At 57.1% G+C, this 18,990-nt stretch overlaps 1 protein-coding gene across 3 annotated transcripts in view; it reads right to left on the reverse strand.

Moving 5' to 3' along the window:
* Window positions 1-18,990, reverse strand: part of Dot1l (DOT1 like histone lysine methyltransferase) — a 37,813-nt gene that overhangs the window by 3,301 nt on the left and 15,522 nt on the right. For 2 of the 3 annotated variants that reach the window (XM_032907525.1, XM_032907520.1), the window contains exons 6-27: window positions 18,551-18,645; window positions 18,008-18,070; window positions 14,038-14,093; window positions 13,293-13,372; window positions 10,745-10,813; window positions 10,218-10,324; window positions 9,511-9,552; window positions 8,467-8,574; window positions 8,126-8,357; window positions 7,787-7,900; window positions 7,297-7,388; window positions 7,108-7,209; window positions 6,767-6,904; window positions 6,316-6,441; window positions 5,673-6,157; window positions 5,450-5,585; window positions 4,812-4,958; window positions 4,087-4,216; window positions 2,984-3,561; window positions 2,580-2,785; window positions 1,791-1,855; window positions 604-1,554 (exon numbers count right to left, since the gene is read on the reverse strand). In XM_032907525.1, coding sequence (XP_032763416.1) covers window positions 604-1,554; window positions 1,791-1,855; window positions 2,580-2,785; window positions 2,984-3,561; window positions 4,087-4,216; window positions 4,812-4,958; window positions 5,450-5,585; window positions 5,673-6,157; window positions 6,316-6,441; window positions 6,767-6,904; window positions 7,108-7,209; window positions 7,297-7,388; window positions 7,787-7,900; window positions 8,126-8,357; window positions 8,467-8,574; window positions 9,511-9,552; window positions 10,218-10,324; window positions 10,745-10,813; window positions 13,293-13,372; window positions 14,038-14,093; window positions 18,008-18,070; window positions 18,551-18,645 — 4,122 coding nt within the window. Of the gene's footprint in view, window positions 1-12; window positions 1,555-1,790; window positions 1,856-2,579; window positions 2,786-2,983; window positions 3,562-4,086; window positions 4,217-4,811; window positions 4,959-5,449; window positions 5,586-5,672; window positions 6,158-6,315; window positions 6,442-6,766; window positions 6,905-7,107; window positions 7,210-7,296; window positions 7,389-7,786; window positions 7,901-8,125; window positions 8,358-8,466; window positions 8,575-9,510; window positions 9,553-10,217; window positions 10,325-10,744; window positions 10,814-13,292; window positions 13,373-14,037; window positions 14,094-18,007; window positions 18,071-18,550; window positions 18,646-18,990 lie in introns of those variants that run through there. The other variant, XM_032907512.1, reaches the window with a different exon arrangement.

Here is an 18,990-nt window from a genome sequence, read left to right on the forward strand (position 1 = left end):
AACAGGAGAGAAAAAGCAGCTTCAACAGGCGGCACACTCCAGGCAGGCGAAGCAAGAGGAGCACAGCCGCCAGCAGGGAGAAGCAGAGGACAGCGTGACTCCGGTCCAAGCGCAGGCACAAGGAGCAAGCAGTAGGCTCAGTGTGGGACACTTACCTGCCAGGCCGAGGCCCTGCCCCTCGGGCCCACTTGCCCGCCCCTGCCCAGCCAGCACAGCACCACGCCGGGCCTGTGGCCCAGGCTCCGCTCCGCCCTGCGTCTGAGCAGTCCGAGCAGGCCCTCCTGGACTCATTCGCACCAGGCCCACTTCCACGGACCAGCCATGAGGCATGTGGGTGGTCACCTCAAACAGGGGAGGCCCCAGAAGAAAGTACTGCCCTAGTTAAGTGCACCGTGGTCTTCTGAAAACAAGAGGCACGTGTTATGAGGCAGGCAGCCAGCAGTCTCCTCCTCACACACCTTGGGTCGGTGGCCTTGCATTGGCAGGAGGCTGCACTCCCCTTATGCCCTCTAGAGAGCTTGGAAGGAGCCTGAGTAGTTGGTGAGGGACTGAGCTCCTGGACTGGGGCCAGAAGTCCTCAGAAGTTGGCCCTTCCTTGCCTACCTCCAACGGTTCCGCCGGCCACCCCAGAGGAGAAGCTGCCCATGGTGTGTGAGTTGGTCAGTCGGGTCGCAGTGGATGACACATGCACCAGGCCTGCAGCAGCTGGCACAGTGCTGAACAAGGACTGCAGCACAGAGGAGCCGGCCACAGAGCCCAGGTTGGCCTGCAGGGACATGGGGCCCAGAGTAAACTGGGGCCCAGGGGCAAAGGTGCTCAGGAAAGGCCGGGGAGCCTGGGCAGAGGGTGTCGCACTGCCCGCAGAGGAAGCCACAGTTACAAGACCAGGGCCACCAAGGAGGCCACCTGGAGGCACGGCTGCAGCAGAGATGAAGAGGTTGTGGCCGCCCTTGAAGTCCAGCTCGCGGTCACGGCCTTTGCTGGCCCTGCTGCCGTGTGGCAGTGAGACCTTGTCCGAGGGTCCACACAGGGACAGGCTCTCTCCTGACTCCTTGCTTGCATTGCCCTCACCCTTCAGGCCACCCAGGCCCTCTGGCTGCCGCCTGCTGAGGAAGGGGTTGGCCTCTGTGGTACTGTCCTTGCCCCTCTGGGATGGGAAGCTCAGGGAGGCGCTCAGGCCCGCCACCTCCGGGCCCTTGTGGGAGAGGGAAGCACCGTCATTGAAGCTATGTAAACCGAGGTCTGCAGCAAGGCCCCCACTGAAGGCCAGGCTGTTGGGAGGGTTGGTGCCAGGGCTTGGCCCCTCAGCTGCAGCCAGAGAGCCCGCAAAACTTTTCCTTGGGTGGGTGGAGGGCTTGGCCTCAGCAGCAGGCTCCTCCAAGGACGGCCGGAAAGAGAAGAGGGGGCTGTGGCTCAGTGCAGAGCTGGCCTGTAGCGGACTGTCCATGGCCTTGGCCAAGCCGAGGTCGGAGATGGGTGAGAAGGTGGACTTCCATTTGCTGCTGTTGACAGGCTCGCCCGAGGGGACTGGCTTCCTTCCCACTAAGCCACCACCTGAGGGGAGAGGTCAGTGGCCATGAGCAGTGTCAGGGCACGGTGTCAGGCAGCGATGCTGAGAGCTGAAGAGGGCCAAGAGGCTGATGCAATGCTAAGTTACTATTGCTTAGGACAACAAGGCGTCTGGTCCTACCCTCCCGACCATTCATGTAACAGATGCAGTCCCGGGCAGGCCTGCCCTGAGCACAGGGCTCCCCCACCTTCAGGCTCCAGGCAGAGAGCAGAAAACTCACCATTTTCCAGTGTCTTCGGGGGAGATTTGCTTTCTAAAGAGATTGTTGCAATTTTTCTCTCAATTCTGTGCAAAGAAAATGGTCATTTAGGTGAGTCTATGTGCTGAGAGAGGACCTGAGACTCTCAGGAAATGGAGGGTCCACAGGCTGCCCTCAAGCCCCCTGGGGAAAAACTGAATAAAGCCCTGAATAAAGCCAGAGTGAATCTGGGCAACTGGCAGTACTAAGGCCTGTGCATGGGCTACTGTGCTGAGGACCCAGGAGGTCTGCCTGGGCTGTGGCATTAGACCAAGGAACATGGTGACAACTGTTATCTGAAGGAGGGCAACCTGGGAAGAGCTTGCTGTCCTGAGCCCTGCAACAGAGGCACAGCTCCAGGGCGGCAGCACATGTGCTCCTTCACAGTGGTGTACGTGGTCCACAGTGGTGTACTTGGTGGGTCAGTGGGAATGGTGGCACTCTCTCATGTTGGCAAAGCCAAAGCATGAGCAGATGTCATGTGTGCAGCCACCGGTGAGGCCACAGGACATCCGGAAGCTGTACAGCAGGACCTCATCAGTGCTTAACTGGTCTGCAGGGCAGCACAGTGTAGGTGTGCAGCGGGGATACATACACAGGCCCCACGCAGGCCCCGTCAGCATTCACCAAGAAAAGCAAAGGAAGCGCACAGTAAGAACACTACCCTGACCAGGGAGGTCAGAACGAAAAGTGACACCTAGAGGACTGGGTGACACAGTCAGAGCCTGGTCCAAGACTGTCACCCTGCAGAGCTGCCCACTCAGCACTCACCGGGCACTGCTGGGCTCGTCCTCCGAGCCTGGCTCCTCATCTGACGTCAGCGGAGAGTAGTGGGCCCCATTAGTTGGGCCCAGGGGCCGCTCCTTCCTGAGCACTGGAGGCTGGTCATGGTCCTGGTAGGGTGTGGGGGAGCTCTTCAGCGAGCTCTCCGGGGATGAGATGGCTGTGATCTCCAGGGGCTGGTTGATGTTGCTGACCTATGAAGTCAGGGCAGGGCAGATGAGTGAGCCACATGCCCAGGCTAGGGTCTTGGGGACCTTGTGGAAGTACAAGTAGAGAGGAGAGAGCCAGCACACCAGCCACTGTCCTTGCACCCCACGTCCTTAGCTGCCCTGGAGCCCCACAGGCCACCTGAGTGGCGCTTGCCCACTCTGCTCTACAGGGCCTGCACTTACCATGGAGGTGAGATTGAGAGGCGAGCCCGAAGACTGTGTAAAGAGGCCAGCAACGGTTGGCAGAGCTCGGCGCTTGGGGGACACACCCGTGGTGAGGCTAGGTGTTCCAGCTGATGCACGCTTCCTTCTGCTGCGCTTACGACTGTCCTGCCCATGGCTCTGAACACAATCCCCACGGGTGCCAGAGGTCAAGGGGCTGTGCCTGGTGGAAGGCGACTGCCTGGAGCTGGCACCAGCTGAAATGCTGAACACAATCCTCCTCTTAGCTTCGCTCTCTGGGTCTGAGAAGGCAGGATCAGCAGGCAGCTCCCCTTTGCCGGTGTCTGGCAGTGAGCCCTGGGCGGTCACACTCAGGCGGGGACTGGCTGCGAGCTGGTGGGCAGGAGAGGCAGGGCCCGAGTTGCGAGACTGCGGCAGGAGAGGTGGATGTTGTGGCGGTGTGCTGCGAGACCCCATGGTGCCAAAGAGGCTGCTGGGGCCAGAGGACTCCTCAAAGACAGCAGATTCCATTCCAGAGGCCAGAGGTGCCGGGCTGCTGGCCAGAGCCCCACTGATGGCCACCGAGCCAGCATAGAAACCTATCAATGAAGATAGCAATTTCTTAAGGAAAGCAAGGAAGCCAAGCATACTGGTAGGGGCGATGAGGACACCTCACCCTGGAAGGGACAAACTGAAGTCAGGAACAGCTTTCTAGAAGAGCTGGAGGCTACAGGACTCTGAGGTTGGCATTCTGAGCACCAGCAGATGTGGATACAGACTCAAAGAGGAAGAAGCCTCCTGACTTCAGTCACCCCCAAACACCAGGGCACAAAGGGTGCTACCCCTTCTGTGAGCTGTTGAAACCTTCAAGGCCCAGCTGACCCCAGCACAGGACAGCTTTCAGGAAATGGTCCAGACTTTAAGCATCCCTCAGGAAAAGGTGCCTGGCCTGACCTAGCTCAAAACAAGTCAGCAGAAAACTAGAGGTCCACCTTCCCCAAACAGGATCCTGGGCTCAGAACCTCAGGGCTACACGCTATGTAGCCTTGGTCCCTATTTCTGTCCCACAGTGGCATCTTCTCCCCAGGGATTCAGCCCCAATGGGGTGGGAGTGCAAAGGTCACCTGTGGGCGCCACAGTGAGGCTCCTGCTTCCTGCCGCAGCACCCCCTGCACCATGGGTGGAAGCACCAATCTGCTTCTCAAGTGTGGATGAGGAGTCTCGGGGCTGGGGCACAGGGCTGGGAGTGCTCCTCTGCAAGAGAAACCCCACCTAGTGAGAGCCGGGGCGACAGCAGCAGGCCCAACCAGGGGCAATGGGGCAGAAGGGCAGAGGGCAGAGCAGGGCAGACCACAGAGGACAGAGCTGTGCTAATAAGCTCAGAGTCCAAGCCGAAGACCAGGTCACATCCAGTTAACAAGGAGTGGGACAGGGATAAGATGGTCCCAAGCCAAGGCCACAACTACATGTGACCTGGGACACACTAGACACTGCCTCAAGTAAGGCAAGAGGAAGGCAGGCTTGCACTGTGGGCCCAGCCCACCCTCTGTGAACGACAGGCCACTCCTTCCTGACGGCCAGCTATCAGAAACAGCAGCACAGGGCCGGGCCTTCCCCTGCTGCTTGAGTGGCTAAAGCATCCTAAGAGGACTTTTCCATTTCTCCTCTGCTTCTGCATCTCACAAAATACACCCAGGGCCTAACTCCATGGCAGCAGAATTAGCTGTGGACATGGCCCTTGGCAGTTCTGGGCTCAATCGCAACAGCATTCAACAGTCATAAAGACCACGGTTGCTCCTGAAGCCAACCACAGCCACCATGATCACCACCACCTGGTCTGGCAACTCACCGCCCTCTCGGCACGGCTGGGCAGCACCACGCTGGCTAGCGGGATGCTGACAGGCAGCTTGTTGGGCTGTACTGTGCTGAGTGGAATGCTGACAGGCAGGCTGGTGATGGTCTCCCCATGGCTGCTGTAGGCACGCTCCTTTACACCCTGCCAATAGACAGCCGCGTGTCACCGAGGCCTGGGTGGCAGCTCAGCCGCAGACCCACCACAGATGCTATACCCTCAGGCCATGGGCTGACAGCTCCTTCAAGGTCCTTGTGTGGAGTTGAGGACAGTGCACACTCCTCTGTTTCTGAGACCTGTCACTGTGGACTGCCAGGCCTCACAAGGACCCTGCCCGTTCCTCCCAAACCTCATTCCATCTCTGTAAATGTAGTGGAGACTCCAACCCCTTGGTCCCACTCCAGATCCCCCAAGCAACTAACTCTAACCTGTAAGCATGAGTCCCCCAAGGACACCCGAGGAAGGCTCTGACACACTCGACTGTAACCACATCACAAAGTCTCGGAATGCCAGTCCCCATTTCCTCCCCAGGTCTTCAAACTAAGCTCCAGCATCCTACAGACGAGGATGCCCTTGGGCACCGTAGTTGCCCATCCACTCCTCACACCAGGCAGCTTCTTTAGAGCAGCCCTTACCTTCTCACTACCCCTCTCGGAAGTGAGGGGTGAGGTTGCCGGGGAGGCCAGCGGTGGATCCTGGGGGCTGAGCTTCATGCTGTTGGACAAGCCAGGGCTCTGGTAGGGAAGGCTGTTCTCCTTGGCATGCTCTGGCCTGCAACAAAAGGCCGGTCACTCTGCCCATGTCCAGCAGGCACAGGGCAGCAATGGTGGCAGAGCCACTATGTGCACTCGTCCTCACCGAGGGTGTGGCTCACTAGTAGCTGCTTTGCTGGCCCCGGTGTGGTCCTGGCTCAGGTGCCGCCTCAACACAATCTTGGCAGGTGACAACCGGGTGTAGTCAGGCAATGCCAGACCAGACAGCTTCTCCAGCCGAGGCCGGCCACTGTGGCTAGGGGTGCAGGGCACGACCTCCTGGTCCAAGGGGGAGGCCAGGTACTGGGGGGTGTTCTGCTTGGACGAGGGCCGACTAGCTGCACCACAGAGCTCATAGCTGGCGGCATGGCCATTCATGGACAGCTCAGGGCTCATGCTGCTGAGGTGTGGGAGGGAGAGCTTGGCACAGTCCAGCTCAAGGCGCAAGCGCCCAGCGTCAGACTCCAGCTCGCGGCCCAGGGCACCCTTGCCACGCAGGTGCAGGGACAGAGCGTCATCTGGTGGCACACAGGACTTCAACTGCAGGAGCTCCTGCTGGCGCTGGGTCTTCTCCAGCTCCACGATGCTGATCTACAGGGTAGGAGGGGTGTCACAGAGCAGCCCAGACTCTGCCCAGCAGGGTAGGTGGCACGTGGTGGCCCAAGGACATGCACACCCCTGTTGTCCATCCTCACAGGTGCCCTTCTGAGGGTGAAGATGGGGTCTGATGCATCATCCCAATAACCTACCTGCAGCTCTAGGCAGTGCCGCTGCTTCTCTGAGATCTGGCTCCGCAGGGCCTGCTTCTCTTTCCGCAGGTTCTCCAGGGACAAGGTGGACCAGTCAAGCCTCAGCTCTTCGCACCGGGCCCTGAGCTGTGAATACATGGACAGGAAATCTCAGCAGCTAAAGGGATCGAGGGCCAGGCTCTCTGGGCAGTGCAATAGATCCCTCTTACAGTAGTAACACAGAGCATCAGTACCCACCCCCCAACAAGCACTGTAATACAGGCCAGAGTGACATGGTACAGGACCCTGACAAGACGGAAAGAGTCCCTGGCCTGATCCTCGCAGAGTCCAGCAAGAGCACGGAGGGGAGGAAGCAAGCCCGGCACCAGAGCACACATCTGGGCCAGCCGAGTGGGCACTCCAGCCTCCACCCCATGCAGGCACACTCAGCAGCGGCAGCCCCTGCACGCACCAGCCGCAGGCTCTGGCTCCGAAGCTCGCTGTTGTCCTTCTCCAGCTGTTCCGACTGCTCCCGCAGCTGCTGGTTGTGGGCAGAGATTTCCTTCTGGGCCTGAATCAGGTCATTGTAGGTCAGCGCCTTCACGCCCAACTGGGGATGCAGAAGACAAAGCACCATGAGCAGAGTCCCAGGTCACAGGGACAACAGGGCTGACAGCCACCCTACAGCTCTGATCCGAGCACAGCTGAGGCCGTCCTGTGTCACTACTTCCACAAGGATGCGGGAAGCTATCTTTGATTGCCCCAAACCCTGGGTCAGGTATCTGCTGAAGTGGACAGGCAGCCTCCAGTCACCTCATCCAGCTTCTGCTGGAACAGCCTGCGGATCTCTTCCTTTTGTGCCTGGCAATGGCTGAAGAGCTGCTGGGCTGTACCCAGCAGCTGTGTGTTCTTCTCCTGCAGAGGAAGACAGGAGAAGGTGACCACAGAGCACCCCCAGGCAGCCCTAAGCTGAGCACTGACATTGAGGCAGAGCCTGCACACCTTCTCCTGGTCCAGAAGCTGCTGCAGGTTGGCCTTGTACTGCGGGGTCTTCGTGTAGGCCAGGAACTGCAGGTACTGGATCTTGAAGGACTCTGGAGGCCCAAGCACAGCATGTAAGGCAGAGCTGATGCAGGACGGTGGCCATCAGACAAGGGAGGCCATTGGGCCCGTCCTGCTGTGATTTCCCCTTGTCTCACAGTGCGGGAGGGTCCCTCTTGGCAGAATGGACAGCCCTACACCCCGGGAGCAGAGCTCTCCTGCCAGCCTTCCCCGTACAGCGCGTTTTCTCCACAGAACTCCCCAAATACTGAGAGGTCGGTCACACAGGCGCCCAGATGTGGTTCTAGGTGCCTGAGGTGAGTCAGTCTCCGCTACTCGACAGAGGCCAACATAAGCCACCCTAAGCCAGGCCATGCAGCATGGGCTTGACTGGGACCCCACCACTTGCATAGCCCCCAAGAAGGGTTTCAAGATCAGAACTAGGACCCACCTAACAGCTTCTGCAGCGCGGGTGGGGTGGGAGCCACTAGCAGTGGGTCGGGCGAGTGCAGCGGCGTGCTTGGAGGTAGCTGGTAGAATGGGCTGTGAGGGGCCCTGTATGCATCTGCAGGAGAGAGGCAGGGCCCCGTCAGCTACCAACATAACTACTGAGGGCAACAAATTTGTCAAATCTGAGGTTTGAAACAGCCATGGGATCCAAATGCACTGGGCTCCTCCTGGCTTGTAGCTGCAGGCCTGGCACACAGCAGAGGCTCACAGTCACGTGAACGGGGACTCGGGTAGGCAGGACGAACACCCACTCTGCCATGCAGAAGAGAAAGAGGCTCACCCTGGGGTGAGGCTGAGGGTGGGGCTGGGGGCGGAGAGTGCAGGAGATCCAGTGTGCTTTGGCTCTTCTTGGACTTGCGATCGGCACTGGCAGCACTCATTTTCTTGGGTCGCCCACGCTTCCGGCCAGCCATTTTTCTCCCTTTCTTGTTCAGTTTCTTCTTCCGGGCTTTGGAGGGAGATGGCTTTTTGACGGTGGCCACACCCGATTTTTCTTCCTCAGCACCAGAATCCTGGAGGACACAGCGCAGGCAGTGAAGGAACATAGCAGGAGTGCTCACAAGGCATAGCCTTGGGCACCCCATCCATCTAGCAGCCCCGTGCTGGACAAGGCTATCTCACCGCAGGGGCCTCGGTGGCAGCTGCCTTGCTCTCAGGGACTTTGGTGGGTGTGGTCGCGTTGCTCTTGTTCTCTCGCTGCTGCCTGCGCCTAGCTGCCTCCTGCTCCTCCTGAAGGGAAGTGGTGGGTAAGTGTCCACACCGCTGGAGGATCTAACTCTGCTCCAGCACGAATGAAACAGCCACATACAGAAGGTACTTGGGAGAGTCCCAGTGCCCGACTTGGGCCCCACAGCCCTTCTGTGGGGAAGACATGAGCCTGTCATGGAGTTGTGGCCCAGGATTGCTCTTGCACTGACAGCCACAGGACCACAAGGCAATGAAAGCTCATAGGACATGCCAGGCAACATAGAGAGACCCAACTCAGCAGGACAGATATGGTCCCCAAAGGACTAGGCAAAGCCAAACCACACATTCAAGACCTATGTCCTCTTGGCTGGCACAGCACGGCCACCGCTGACTTGAACTCAGCTGATCTGACCTTCATGAGGTGCACACCTGCATGAGCTTGTGGAATCAGACTGAGGCCAGACCCTCACTGAGGACATGCACTGTTTCTAAGCTCTGGACTCTGCTGGGTGGGATGCTCTCCGTGGTGGTGGTGTAACTGTCTGCAAGGTGCCTACACTCCCGGACAGTGCAGCACCTCACCCAGAAACAGCTGCTCGGCTGCTGGGCTCTGCTGAGTGCCCGAGTGCAGTGAACACATCTTTGTTTACATCTCCCCGGGGAGAGGCACAGAACAGCCACCTCTCTGTGTCCCTGGCACAGACAGGAAACGCGCAGCAGGGTTCTAGAGACAGGCAGCCTCAACTGTTAGTGCACACCCGTGTCTTGGGGACACATGACAGCATGTGACAAAGAATGCACCTGGCCTCTCTTCAGGACCATCACTCACAGAATCATGGACACCCAACCCATTAAAAGAGCTTAGGGCCTTCAGGGACTCTGGGTGGACCTGGGATCTCTGGCCACACACGCTCCAAGCGTACATAACTAGGCACCGTGACGCTTGTGTTGGATCAGTCAGGAAAGATGCAGACTTACCCTGAGTTTTGGATTTTTCAGACTAGAAAAATAGTTTTCAAGCTAAAGAGAAAAAGAAAAGGCTTTGTTAGAAGTGGGCCCTAGGCACGAACACAGGATGACCACAAAGAGATGCTGCGTCCCACAGAGCTGCCAGGCACAGCAGCGAACACAAAGGTGGCTGGCACAAGGCAGCTGACCTTGACTCCCCAGACTGTTAAGGACCAGTGGCCAAGGCCTCCTAGGGTGGACAGCAGCTACCACACTGGGACCTATGTGTGATGCCACAGGGAATCCGTGCCTCTGTGAGGAGCCCTGCACGGCTCTTCCCCTTCCCCCACAGTGAGACGAGCAGGTCAGAGCCAGTGGGGCTATTCGCTGCCAAGTCACGGCACTGACCCAGGGGGGACAGTGAACAAAGCGCAGGATTGTCAGCACGCTGCTTCTAGGAGCCCAGAGGCTACCAGGACACACAGAGAACAGAGCTCAGGCTTTCATACAAAGAGCTCTGGCCAGCAGGGGATGCTATGAGGAGAACGGTGGGGAACAGGTCAGCACACACCAGGGCTGGCCGGCTGGTGGGAACGAGGTGGGCACAGGTACAGAGCCCCAAGGCTGAGGCTACTATGGCATCTACTCATCAGGAAAACCAAGGACCAAGCCCCCGAGCTGCCAGGGCATGGCCTGTGCTTCCACCCTTCTCTTTAGGGTTTCAAGTGGGGACTCACTATGGTGCGGTCAATGGTGTGCAGGTAGTAGGAGACAGGCTTGCCAGTCCATGACACAGAGCCCTTCAGGGGCGACAGCTCCACCACACGCATGATGGTGCCAATGTCTATGGGAAGAGCATCAGGTCAGGACTGTAGCAGACTGCACTGCTCATGTCCCCAGGAGCAGTCTGCACAGCAGCATCCCCCAAAGCCTGCCCAGCCACTGAGACAGGGAATGGCCTAAGGCCCCTCAGGAACGAGGTAGGAAGCCCACACAAATGGAGTCGGGCTTCGAGACTAGCCAGAACCAAAACAAGATCACCCAGAGTCAAAGCAAGCATGCAGACCCTGAGCTGGGTAGTTAGTCGCCTAATGCAGGGAGGCCCACAGGAAGGCTGGCTACTGCTGCAGGCAGGACTCTGCATCCTAAGGCCTTTCTTGGACTACCATGTACAGTGGGCAGAGTCTGGGGAGCAGCCAGCTGAGCCCCATCTGAGTGGGCACAGGAAGCTGGCACCCTGTGCGCCACTGGACCCAGAGCTTACCACTCAAGTTCCTGCTGTTGATCCTGAAGTTCAGAGGGGCAAAGGGCTTTGAGGATACGATTCTGCCGCCTGCAACACAGAAGCATGTCACTGACACGTGTAAGAAAAACCCACACAGCACACACATAACTGCAGACCATAAACTCAGGCATGGGTTGGAGCAAAAGTGAGGAGTACCAGTCCAGAAGATGCTAGTTCTCACAAAACCACACTGAAGCTCATCCTATACTGCACCATGGTAACACTGAGTACCCGGGTCCTAGGGTCATGGTCGCACCCAGGCACCATAGGGTACAGGAGGGAGATTGCTGTGAGCCACGTTACCAGGACCAGAGGCTGAGCAAAGGCCTGTCTTGCAGCAGCTCCCTTAAAACCCATCGGGAGGAGACCTACAGGCACCACAGCTCACTGGTTTCCCCAGCATTCTGGCAGCTAAGAGTGGGGAACTGCAGAGTCTGAAGACAAAACTAGGCTAAGTAGCAATATTCCTGTTTTAAAAATAGGGTTGAGAATCTGACTGGCTACTGCGGTCCTTGAGGCTGGGGATGTGATAGCCAGGGCAGGGGACAGGATCAGAAATGAGTCCCAAGAGGCAAGGAGAGCCACACCAAACCACAGAGTTTAATTGCATTCAAACCTGTGACAGTCACACAGGAAGAACCTTAAACACAATAGTTTGGGTGTCTTGAAGGTGCGTGCCTATTTAGTCCTAGCATGAGGTGGGCAGATCTCTATGAGTTGCATAACCCGGTCTATAAAGAGTTCTCTCACCATCAGGGATATATAGAGAGACCCTATCTCAAAACAACAAAACCGAGCCCGACTTTTATGAATGAAGCAGATTCTTTTCCATATATAAGAAAACAATGTGGCGGATAGGGGAGATTGAGATGGAGCATCTCACGAAGCCCAAGCTAGCTCTGAATGTCTTTTGTAGTAAAGGCCAGCCCCAGAGTTCAAAGCCTCCTGCCTTGGCCTACCAGATGCTAGAAGAGGCCTAAGCTCCACCACCAGAGACATTCAAAAGACTCTAGCTGGCATGGTGGCACACATCTGTCACCCCACCACTGTCCCAGGAGGCTGAGGCAACACTGTTGTGGGATAGCCTAGACTCTTGACACAAACACACACAAGGTTGATTACAATAGTGCACTGGTTTCTAGCCACACTCAAAGAACGGCTTTCTGTGACTATCCCCCAGCAAAAGGGCCCAGCCAGGCCAGAGCAAGGTCAGGCTCCTGTCTCCACTCTGTGGGAAAACAGCAATGACTAACAGGTCAGGCAGGAAAGACACAGGCCAGCCTGGCCAGCACGCCATGGACTTCCCTAAGCAGGGACGGTGTAACCCAGGAACACCCACAACTAGGCATCTGTGCTGGGTAGTTTTTGTCAAGTTGACACAAACCAGGGCCATCAACTGAGAACACACCACCATCAGACTGGCCTGTAGGCAGTGCGAGGGGCCCTGTCTTGACTGGTGTGGGAGGCCCAGCAAGGGTCCTGAGCAGTGTCAGAAAGGTGGCTTGAGTTCATCGGCAGTCTTCCGCCATGGCCCCTGTTTTCAGTTCCTGCCCTGACTGCCTGTGGTGATGGACTGAGCAGCTGTGTAAACCAAAAGCCCTGTTCCTTTGTGGGCTGCTCTAGGTCACGGTATTTATACAGCACAGAGAGCACACAGGGACAACCCCACAGAAGTCAGCAGCAGGGAACGTGGCTCTCTGCAGACACAGAAGGGGTCAGAGCACTGCCACTGAAGGCTGGGGCTGGCTATGCACTCAGAGCATGGTTCCCTGGACAACTGGGCTTACTGGCCCTTGGGAGACTGACAGGTTAGACGGGGGCTGGATGACTCACAAAGTCACAGCAGTAAGACAGAAGCTACTGTGGTAGCGCACACTCTGATCGAGTTAAGGACTGGCCTGGGTCTCAGCTAGACCCTGCCTAGAGTGGGACCACTGACGGGATGAAGAAGGGAAATGAGGCGGAGTGAAGCTCAGTGCAGTGTTTGCAGAGCATAAAGGCCCTGGGCTCCTCCCCAGCACCAAGTAACGGATTCTAAAAGTATGGGGGAGGGTAAGGACAGACCCCATGGCACAAAGTTGGCACATCTGTGACAGCTAAGAGGCTGTAAAGTGTGGGTACTTCTGCACTGGGGCATGACAGGCGCATGAAGTGCAGATAGCCCTGGCTCTCCACAAGGGGCAGCAGCGTGTGTTATATGCAACCCCTCGTTCTGAAGCAGTCACAGGCAAGTCTCCACCATGGAAGAGTAATAGACACAAACATGTACAGGCGTATCACACGCTCACGAGCAAAGAGCCCTGGTGTAGATGGGGCCGCAGGAGACTGCTTCTGAGCTGGGTTAGCCTTTCAACTATCTGCTGGCTGGCTGGGATATGTTGGGGCAGAAGTGCCTTTGGCCACCAGGCCCCCATTTTTGCCATCTAGCCCAGGAGATGGGGAAGGGTTGCTGAGGACCTCTCAAGGAAGATGGATGTGCCTGCGTGTCCCCCTAGGGGTGGCGGTACGAGGCCTGTGGATGCGTTACCTTCCTTCATGTTTGCGAATCGTTCCTTCAGCTGGTGATCCACCTCAGGACCAAAGGCAAAGTTATTCACAAATATAACACTGCAAAACAATGTTCCAGTTCAGTAAGACGGAGGCTGTGCATGGGAAGTCCCAGCCTGGACACAGCCTGCCGCCGCCGGTCCTGCCAGGTGCTGTCCCGCCTGCCCACCCACCTGAGCCGAGCAGAGTAAGCAGGAAAGCAGGGGCAGGGGACAGGCACAATTTGCCCCTCAGAGGAGGCTGCAAGCCCTGGGTCAAAACTCCAGCCCAGCCTGTTTTGAACATTGGTGATTCTGAAATCAAGAGAGCTCCCGGAAGCACTCTCTACAACAGAATTCAGGGACAGAACTGTCCACAGAAGACAGGGCAGACACAGGATATAAGCAAAGAGGAACACTGACAAGCAGGCAGGTGCAATGGGACAGGCAGGCTACTCCCCAAAAGAAAACACAGGGGCGAGGCCCCAAATCACCTGGAACCCTGACAGACTGACCCCATGAAAGGACAGCACGGATGCTCAAGGGCACCAGCATGGGGGCTGCTGCGCACCACGTGTGACTAAACAGACAAGGGCAGGACAGGGGCCACAGCCAGGTCAACACCCAGGAGGGGCTGGCACCCTTAAAGCAGCAAACCCACCCCACCCTCCACAGCAGCCACCCACATCTGGAGAGCAAGTCAGAGGTCCCAGCACAGCCAGCAGCATAGGCCACAGCCGGCCGTACCTCGTGTTGGCGATCCGTTCCCTCCACTCCTCTGAGAGGAAGTCACCTCGCTCCAGCTAAGGAAAAAAGGAACACGTTTACTCACAGACTTGCTTGGTTCAAACCCAGTTCCCGCAACTGCTGTGAGAGACATGGAATGAGCTGGGTCTCAAGGTGGGAAGGCGACCCGATAGCCAGTGGACAGCTCTACAGAAAACAGGGACTGAACCCCAGCAGGAAGTAGAACCTACTCAGGGACGGTCAAGAGGTTGGCCTGGGTCCAGGTGAGAAGCCACAGTGCTGTGTGCTTGGCCAGCCAGTCCTCCTTGCACCCTAGACCATGTCCCCAGAAGAACAGCGTCACACAGGCCATTTGCTGACCCTACAGACATGACACCTATCTATGTGGTTAATAAGCCACTGGACTAATTAATCCTTGTCCCTTGTCACTGTCCATCAGCGCTGTTCCTGCAGATGAGGAGGTAGCCTTGGTATAACTTGGGTTAATAATACATGTTTGCTGCACAAATGACCCCAAAACTATGGCCTGTCCCCAGCAGTGGGCCTGCTGCCTGCACTCGTGTCCTTCAGCACTGATGTCATTCCGCCTCAGGGAAACAGCTTTTACCCCAACTGCCCAGAGCCATGATCTGGATTCTGTGTTCTAAGACCACTGCTGAGGTGCTGGGCATGAGCCCTAGGAAAAACCGCCTGCCCTGCACGGAGGTCACAGGAGTTACAGGGTTCATGATGCCCAAAAGGCAAGGGTATCCACGTGCTAGGAGGAGGACACTTGGCAATCCACAGGAGTAAGGCTCTGGTGTATTACAGGACAGTCTGGGACACCATGATAGGCAAATCTACTGACCTCAAGAGATTTATGACTATCAAGAGCTGAGGGGAGACAGGGATGTAAACCATACATGGGGTCATGGCCGAAGCCCACAGTGGAGGCACCACATGCCGTGAGTGATGGGGTATCCCATAGAGGTGCAGGTCCAGAGCACCTCCCACTCTGCTAGGACAAGGCTTAACCTGCCTAGGAGTAGCTGAGCAGAGGAACCATGTACAGCCCAAGCACATGTCCAGGCCAGGCCCACCTCTTTACCCCTCAGTGACCTTCTGACTCTTCTTTGCTCTGTTGTACACAACAGCCAGGCCAAGGGAAGGGGTTTAAGTCTCCAAAATGCAGGGCCGTCTCTGGGCCCTAGGGGATTTGGCCTCTGAGGCTCCCAACTCCCCAACAGGAGGTTTCTAATCTAAACCACCGGAGCCAAAAAACCAAGACCCTGCACCATCCCTGCAGAGCACGCAGCCTGAACCGATAGATAGCTAAGCGGTGTGTGCACTTACACCTTGGGTGCTGGGTTTCCGGATGAGGACACCCTACAGTGTGTTTTGGGACTTCCAGGGAGAGTTCTACATGCCCTGATGGTCCCCCTGGCTCCTCATGGGCCTTGCCTGTGGCGGACGGCTGGGTGCTGCAGCTGTAGGAACAGCATCAGGCTGACTCCCCTCCAGGAATCTGATACGTGCCTGCTATGGCCTCTGGAGCCCACTGTCCAGAACAGACCTCACCCTGCAGTCGTATCAGGTGTGAAACCAGCATTCCTCCCCCTGCAGATCCCAGTGCTGTCCTGGCAGGCCAGGCAAGGAAGCCTGGGGAGACAGCTAGATTGTGGCCAGGGATGGAAGCCCAGGCCTGAATAAATGCTGCTCTGTAGGAAATCTCCTTGTTGACACACGCAGTGTCCTGCAGGGAAGCCACTTCAGTCAAGAAACCCTTGAAATTAAGCACAGGTGCTGGGCCCTCCCTCTCCAAGCGTACGTATATAAGCAAGAAGGGTCGCTGCTAAGAGTCACTGTCACACCAGCCAAGCTGCTAAGCTGCCAGGGAGAGAGAGGCTCAGAACACTTTCCAGCCCGTCTGTTACACTGCCTGCAAGCGTGCAGTACGCTCCAGGGTCCCAGCTCCGGGAGACATCACTCATGCTGGGGAGAGCCTTGGGAATGCAACTGACATTTCTACTCCTCTAAGTGACCCCTCACCCATACTCCTGTAAGTAACCCCAATAACACAGAGTTGGTTTCCTATCTGGGAAACATATTTCCCCAAGAAGTATCATACACATAGCTCAGAAAAGGCAAGAGGGGAGGGGAAGGAGCATGCAGCAGGCTAGAATCTGTGAAATGAATGGGGAAGGCATGAGCCTCGCAAAAGCCTGGGAAAAGCCAGAAACAGGTACAGTGGGTGAGACCAGGTCGCCATGCCAGACATAGATTCAGCTGCTGCAAGAGCCCACCCACCTGCTCACCTGGGAGCACACGAGGAAGGTGCTGAGAGCCAGATACAGTCCCAGGCACACGCCCCATGGGAATGCCTCTGCAGGACTGGCTCCCCCGGGACACCTTGGCACACCCCACTCCTATGATAGGGATGCCTAGGCAAGCTGGGGCTAGCATCTCAGGAGTCACGGGTTACTCTATCCTCCAGGGTCAGTACTCGCAGCCCAGAAGCACCTCTGAGAGCAACTGCTTACACACTGCACAACTGTGGCCACCGGGATGACGGGGAGTCAGGTATACTCTGAACACCTGACATCACCAAGGCACGGCCAGCAGAGATGAGCATGGCCCAATGTCTACCCCAAACTGGTCTAGGGCCCTTGAAAGATGAGAGAGGGAAGCCTCAGAAGTCCTGCCTGCAAGCTGCTGTGGGTTGGGAAGAGCCAGGCTCAATTCAGCCAGCAGAGGGAGCAAGTGAGCTGGCGGCAGTACAAGGCACTCACTGCGTGGTGGGTGGCATGAGGCAGTTCTGAGCTATTTTTAGGCTCCCCTGGCTTTTCTCCTGCCTGCTTCTGAGTAGCAGAAGGCAGGGCTCACAGCTTTTGCCAAGCAGACACAACACCAAAGCCGTAGCACTGCATAGGCCAGGCTTCTGGAAAAGGCTGGCGGTCACTCGAGGTACCATGGGAAGCCAGAGTGGACACAAGCAGAGGCCCACAGTCACTCTATCCCTGCTGCCAGGCTGTGCCTTACAGTCTTCCAGGCCTCAGAAGCATCCTTTCCCTTAGTCCTACTCCCAGCCATAAGCCAAGGGCCACCAGCCTAAGCCTAAGACCATGAGGACCCGACGATGACAACAACCGACATGGCAAACAGTGCCAGCCACACCGTGGGCTTCAACCACCTGGGCCAGGTCACCCAGTAATGACATGTTGAGGAGGAGAAGGTGATGAGGAAGCCACTCAGGCCAGGCAGGGTCTTCCTGAAAGCTGTGGCGCTGACCAACAACTCCTCTGTGGCTGTGGAGCTAGCAGGCCCCGCCAGAAGGACAAGACTTCATCCCGATCAATGCACACAAGGAAGGCACAAAGTCCCTGGAACCTGGGCCCATTGGGGAACTTTACCTGGGTCCCAGGTACAGGTGTCAAGTGGGCCTCTCACCTAACAATACCTACAGAGGAGACTTTCACCAAGAAGTGTGGATGAGCTGGACTCATTGGGCAGCTCTTAAGTCCCATCCCAGGAAGGGTGACAAAAAGAGCAGAGGACAAAGAGAGAGGGGTGTCAGACACCCCACTGCACACAGGCACAACAGACAGTCACTGCAGGTTGCCCCTCCCAGCTGGCCCATAAGATGGCCTAACCAGATCTCTGCATCCCAATGGTCCTAACCCTTAACACCACAGGCTCCCCGGGTACAGTTGAACAGAGGTGTGCTTGCCCAGCCTGGCGGCTCTCAGCTCTACCAAGCTAGGCATCTGCTGCCACGGTGCCTGGCCAGCACGTACTGTCTAAGGATGGGCGCCTAGGCCAGGAGGACGGGACTCAGCTAAGGCTCTACTGCCAGCTCCAGAGACCACACTCGCTATCACAGAAGGCCACAGCCAAAGCCATATATGGTCACTAGGCAAAACTGTGGTTGAGAGAGGAAGGGGAAGGGGCTGGGCTGGGACAGAGGCCGAGGGCATGGAGCGATGGCACTCACTGTGTATTCTGCATGCTTTTTTCCATACCATTTCATCCACTTCCTGAACTCTCGATCCATGGTCTGAGGGGAAAAAGCATACAATGTGTTACGAGCAAAGGGAGGCCAAGGCAGTGGAAGGTCCACAGGCTCTGCAGGATGACACTGGACAAGATACTGGTACCCATCTACAGTGACCCTGTTGCGGAACACATGGCGTAGGGCAGACGGGTGGGCAGGGAAGGTTCCCAACCCTTCAACAGAGCCCCAAGGTCATCCTCTCCAGCCCCAGCAAGGCTGAACCCCATCCTAGGTGGAACAGGGGCTGGGGGCCACATGTACAGGAATGTGCCCTGAGAACTCATAGGAGCTCATCCACTCTCCATGAGGAGGCGGCCATTCCCACCAGGACTACATGGTGTGCTCATCCTGCAGCCTGCAGAGGCCACCAGAGACGCACGGGCACTCCAAGAGGTGATGGGTGTCACACACACAGAAGCTCTTGGCCTAGAAGATGTGCCCAGAAAGAGAAGCCCTGAGCAGCAAGCACATGTGACTGCTCACCTCCGCGTACTTGGCTGGGATGTCCGCTTTCTCCACTCCGTAGTGATGTTTGCAGTTGGTGGCCGCCGCAACCTGAAGGACAACCTGCCCCACACCTTCAGCCAGAGAGACACACGTCAGAGTCTGTGTGACCTCCACAAAGACCCAGTGGCCTCAGCCACATGACAATGTCCCTTGTGGGTCAGAAAAAAAGCCATTCAAAGGCACAGACCTCCCACCAGAGGATGCCTGTGCCGCTCCAGTACCCACAATGCTATGAGTGAGGCTGCAACCCTCTGCAGTTTGGCAGGTGCTAGCTATCCCCACATGGAGATGGCCCTCAGAAAGGCCCAAGCCATCTGCTAGACAGCTGTAACTACTGAAGTCGGCAGGCGCCCCGACCTAACATCTGCTCAGGGATGGGAAACCTCAGAGGTTGCAACAGCTGGTGACTTAGCACC

This window comes from Rattus rattus, chromosome 1 (genome assembly GCF_011064425.1).
Source record: "Rattus rattus isolate New Zealand chromosome 1, Rrattus_CSIRO_v1, whole genome shotgun sequence".
NCBI classification, from domain to species: domain Eukaryota; kingdom Metazoa; phylum Chordata; class Mammalia; order Rodentia; family Muridae; genus Rattus; species Rattus rattus.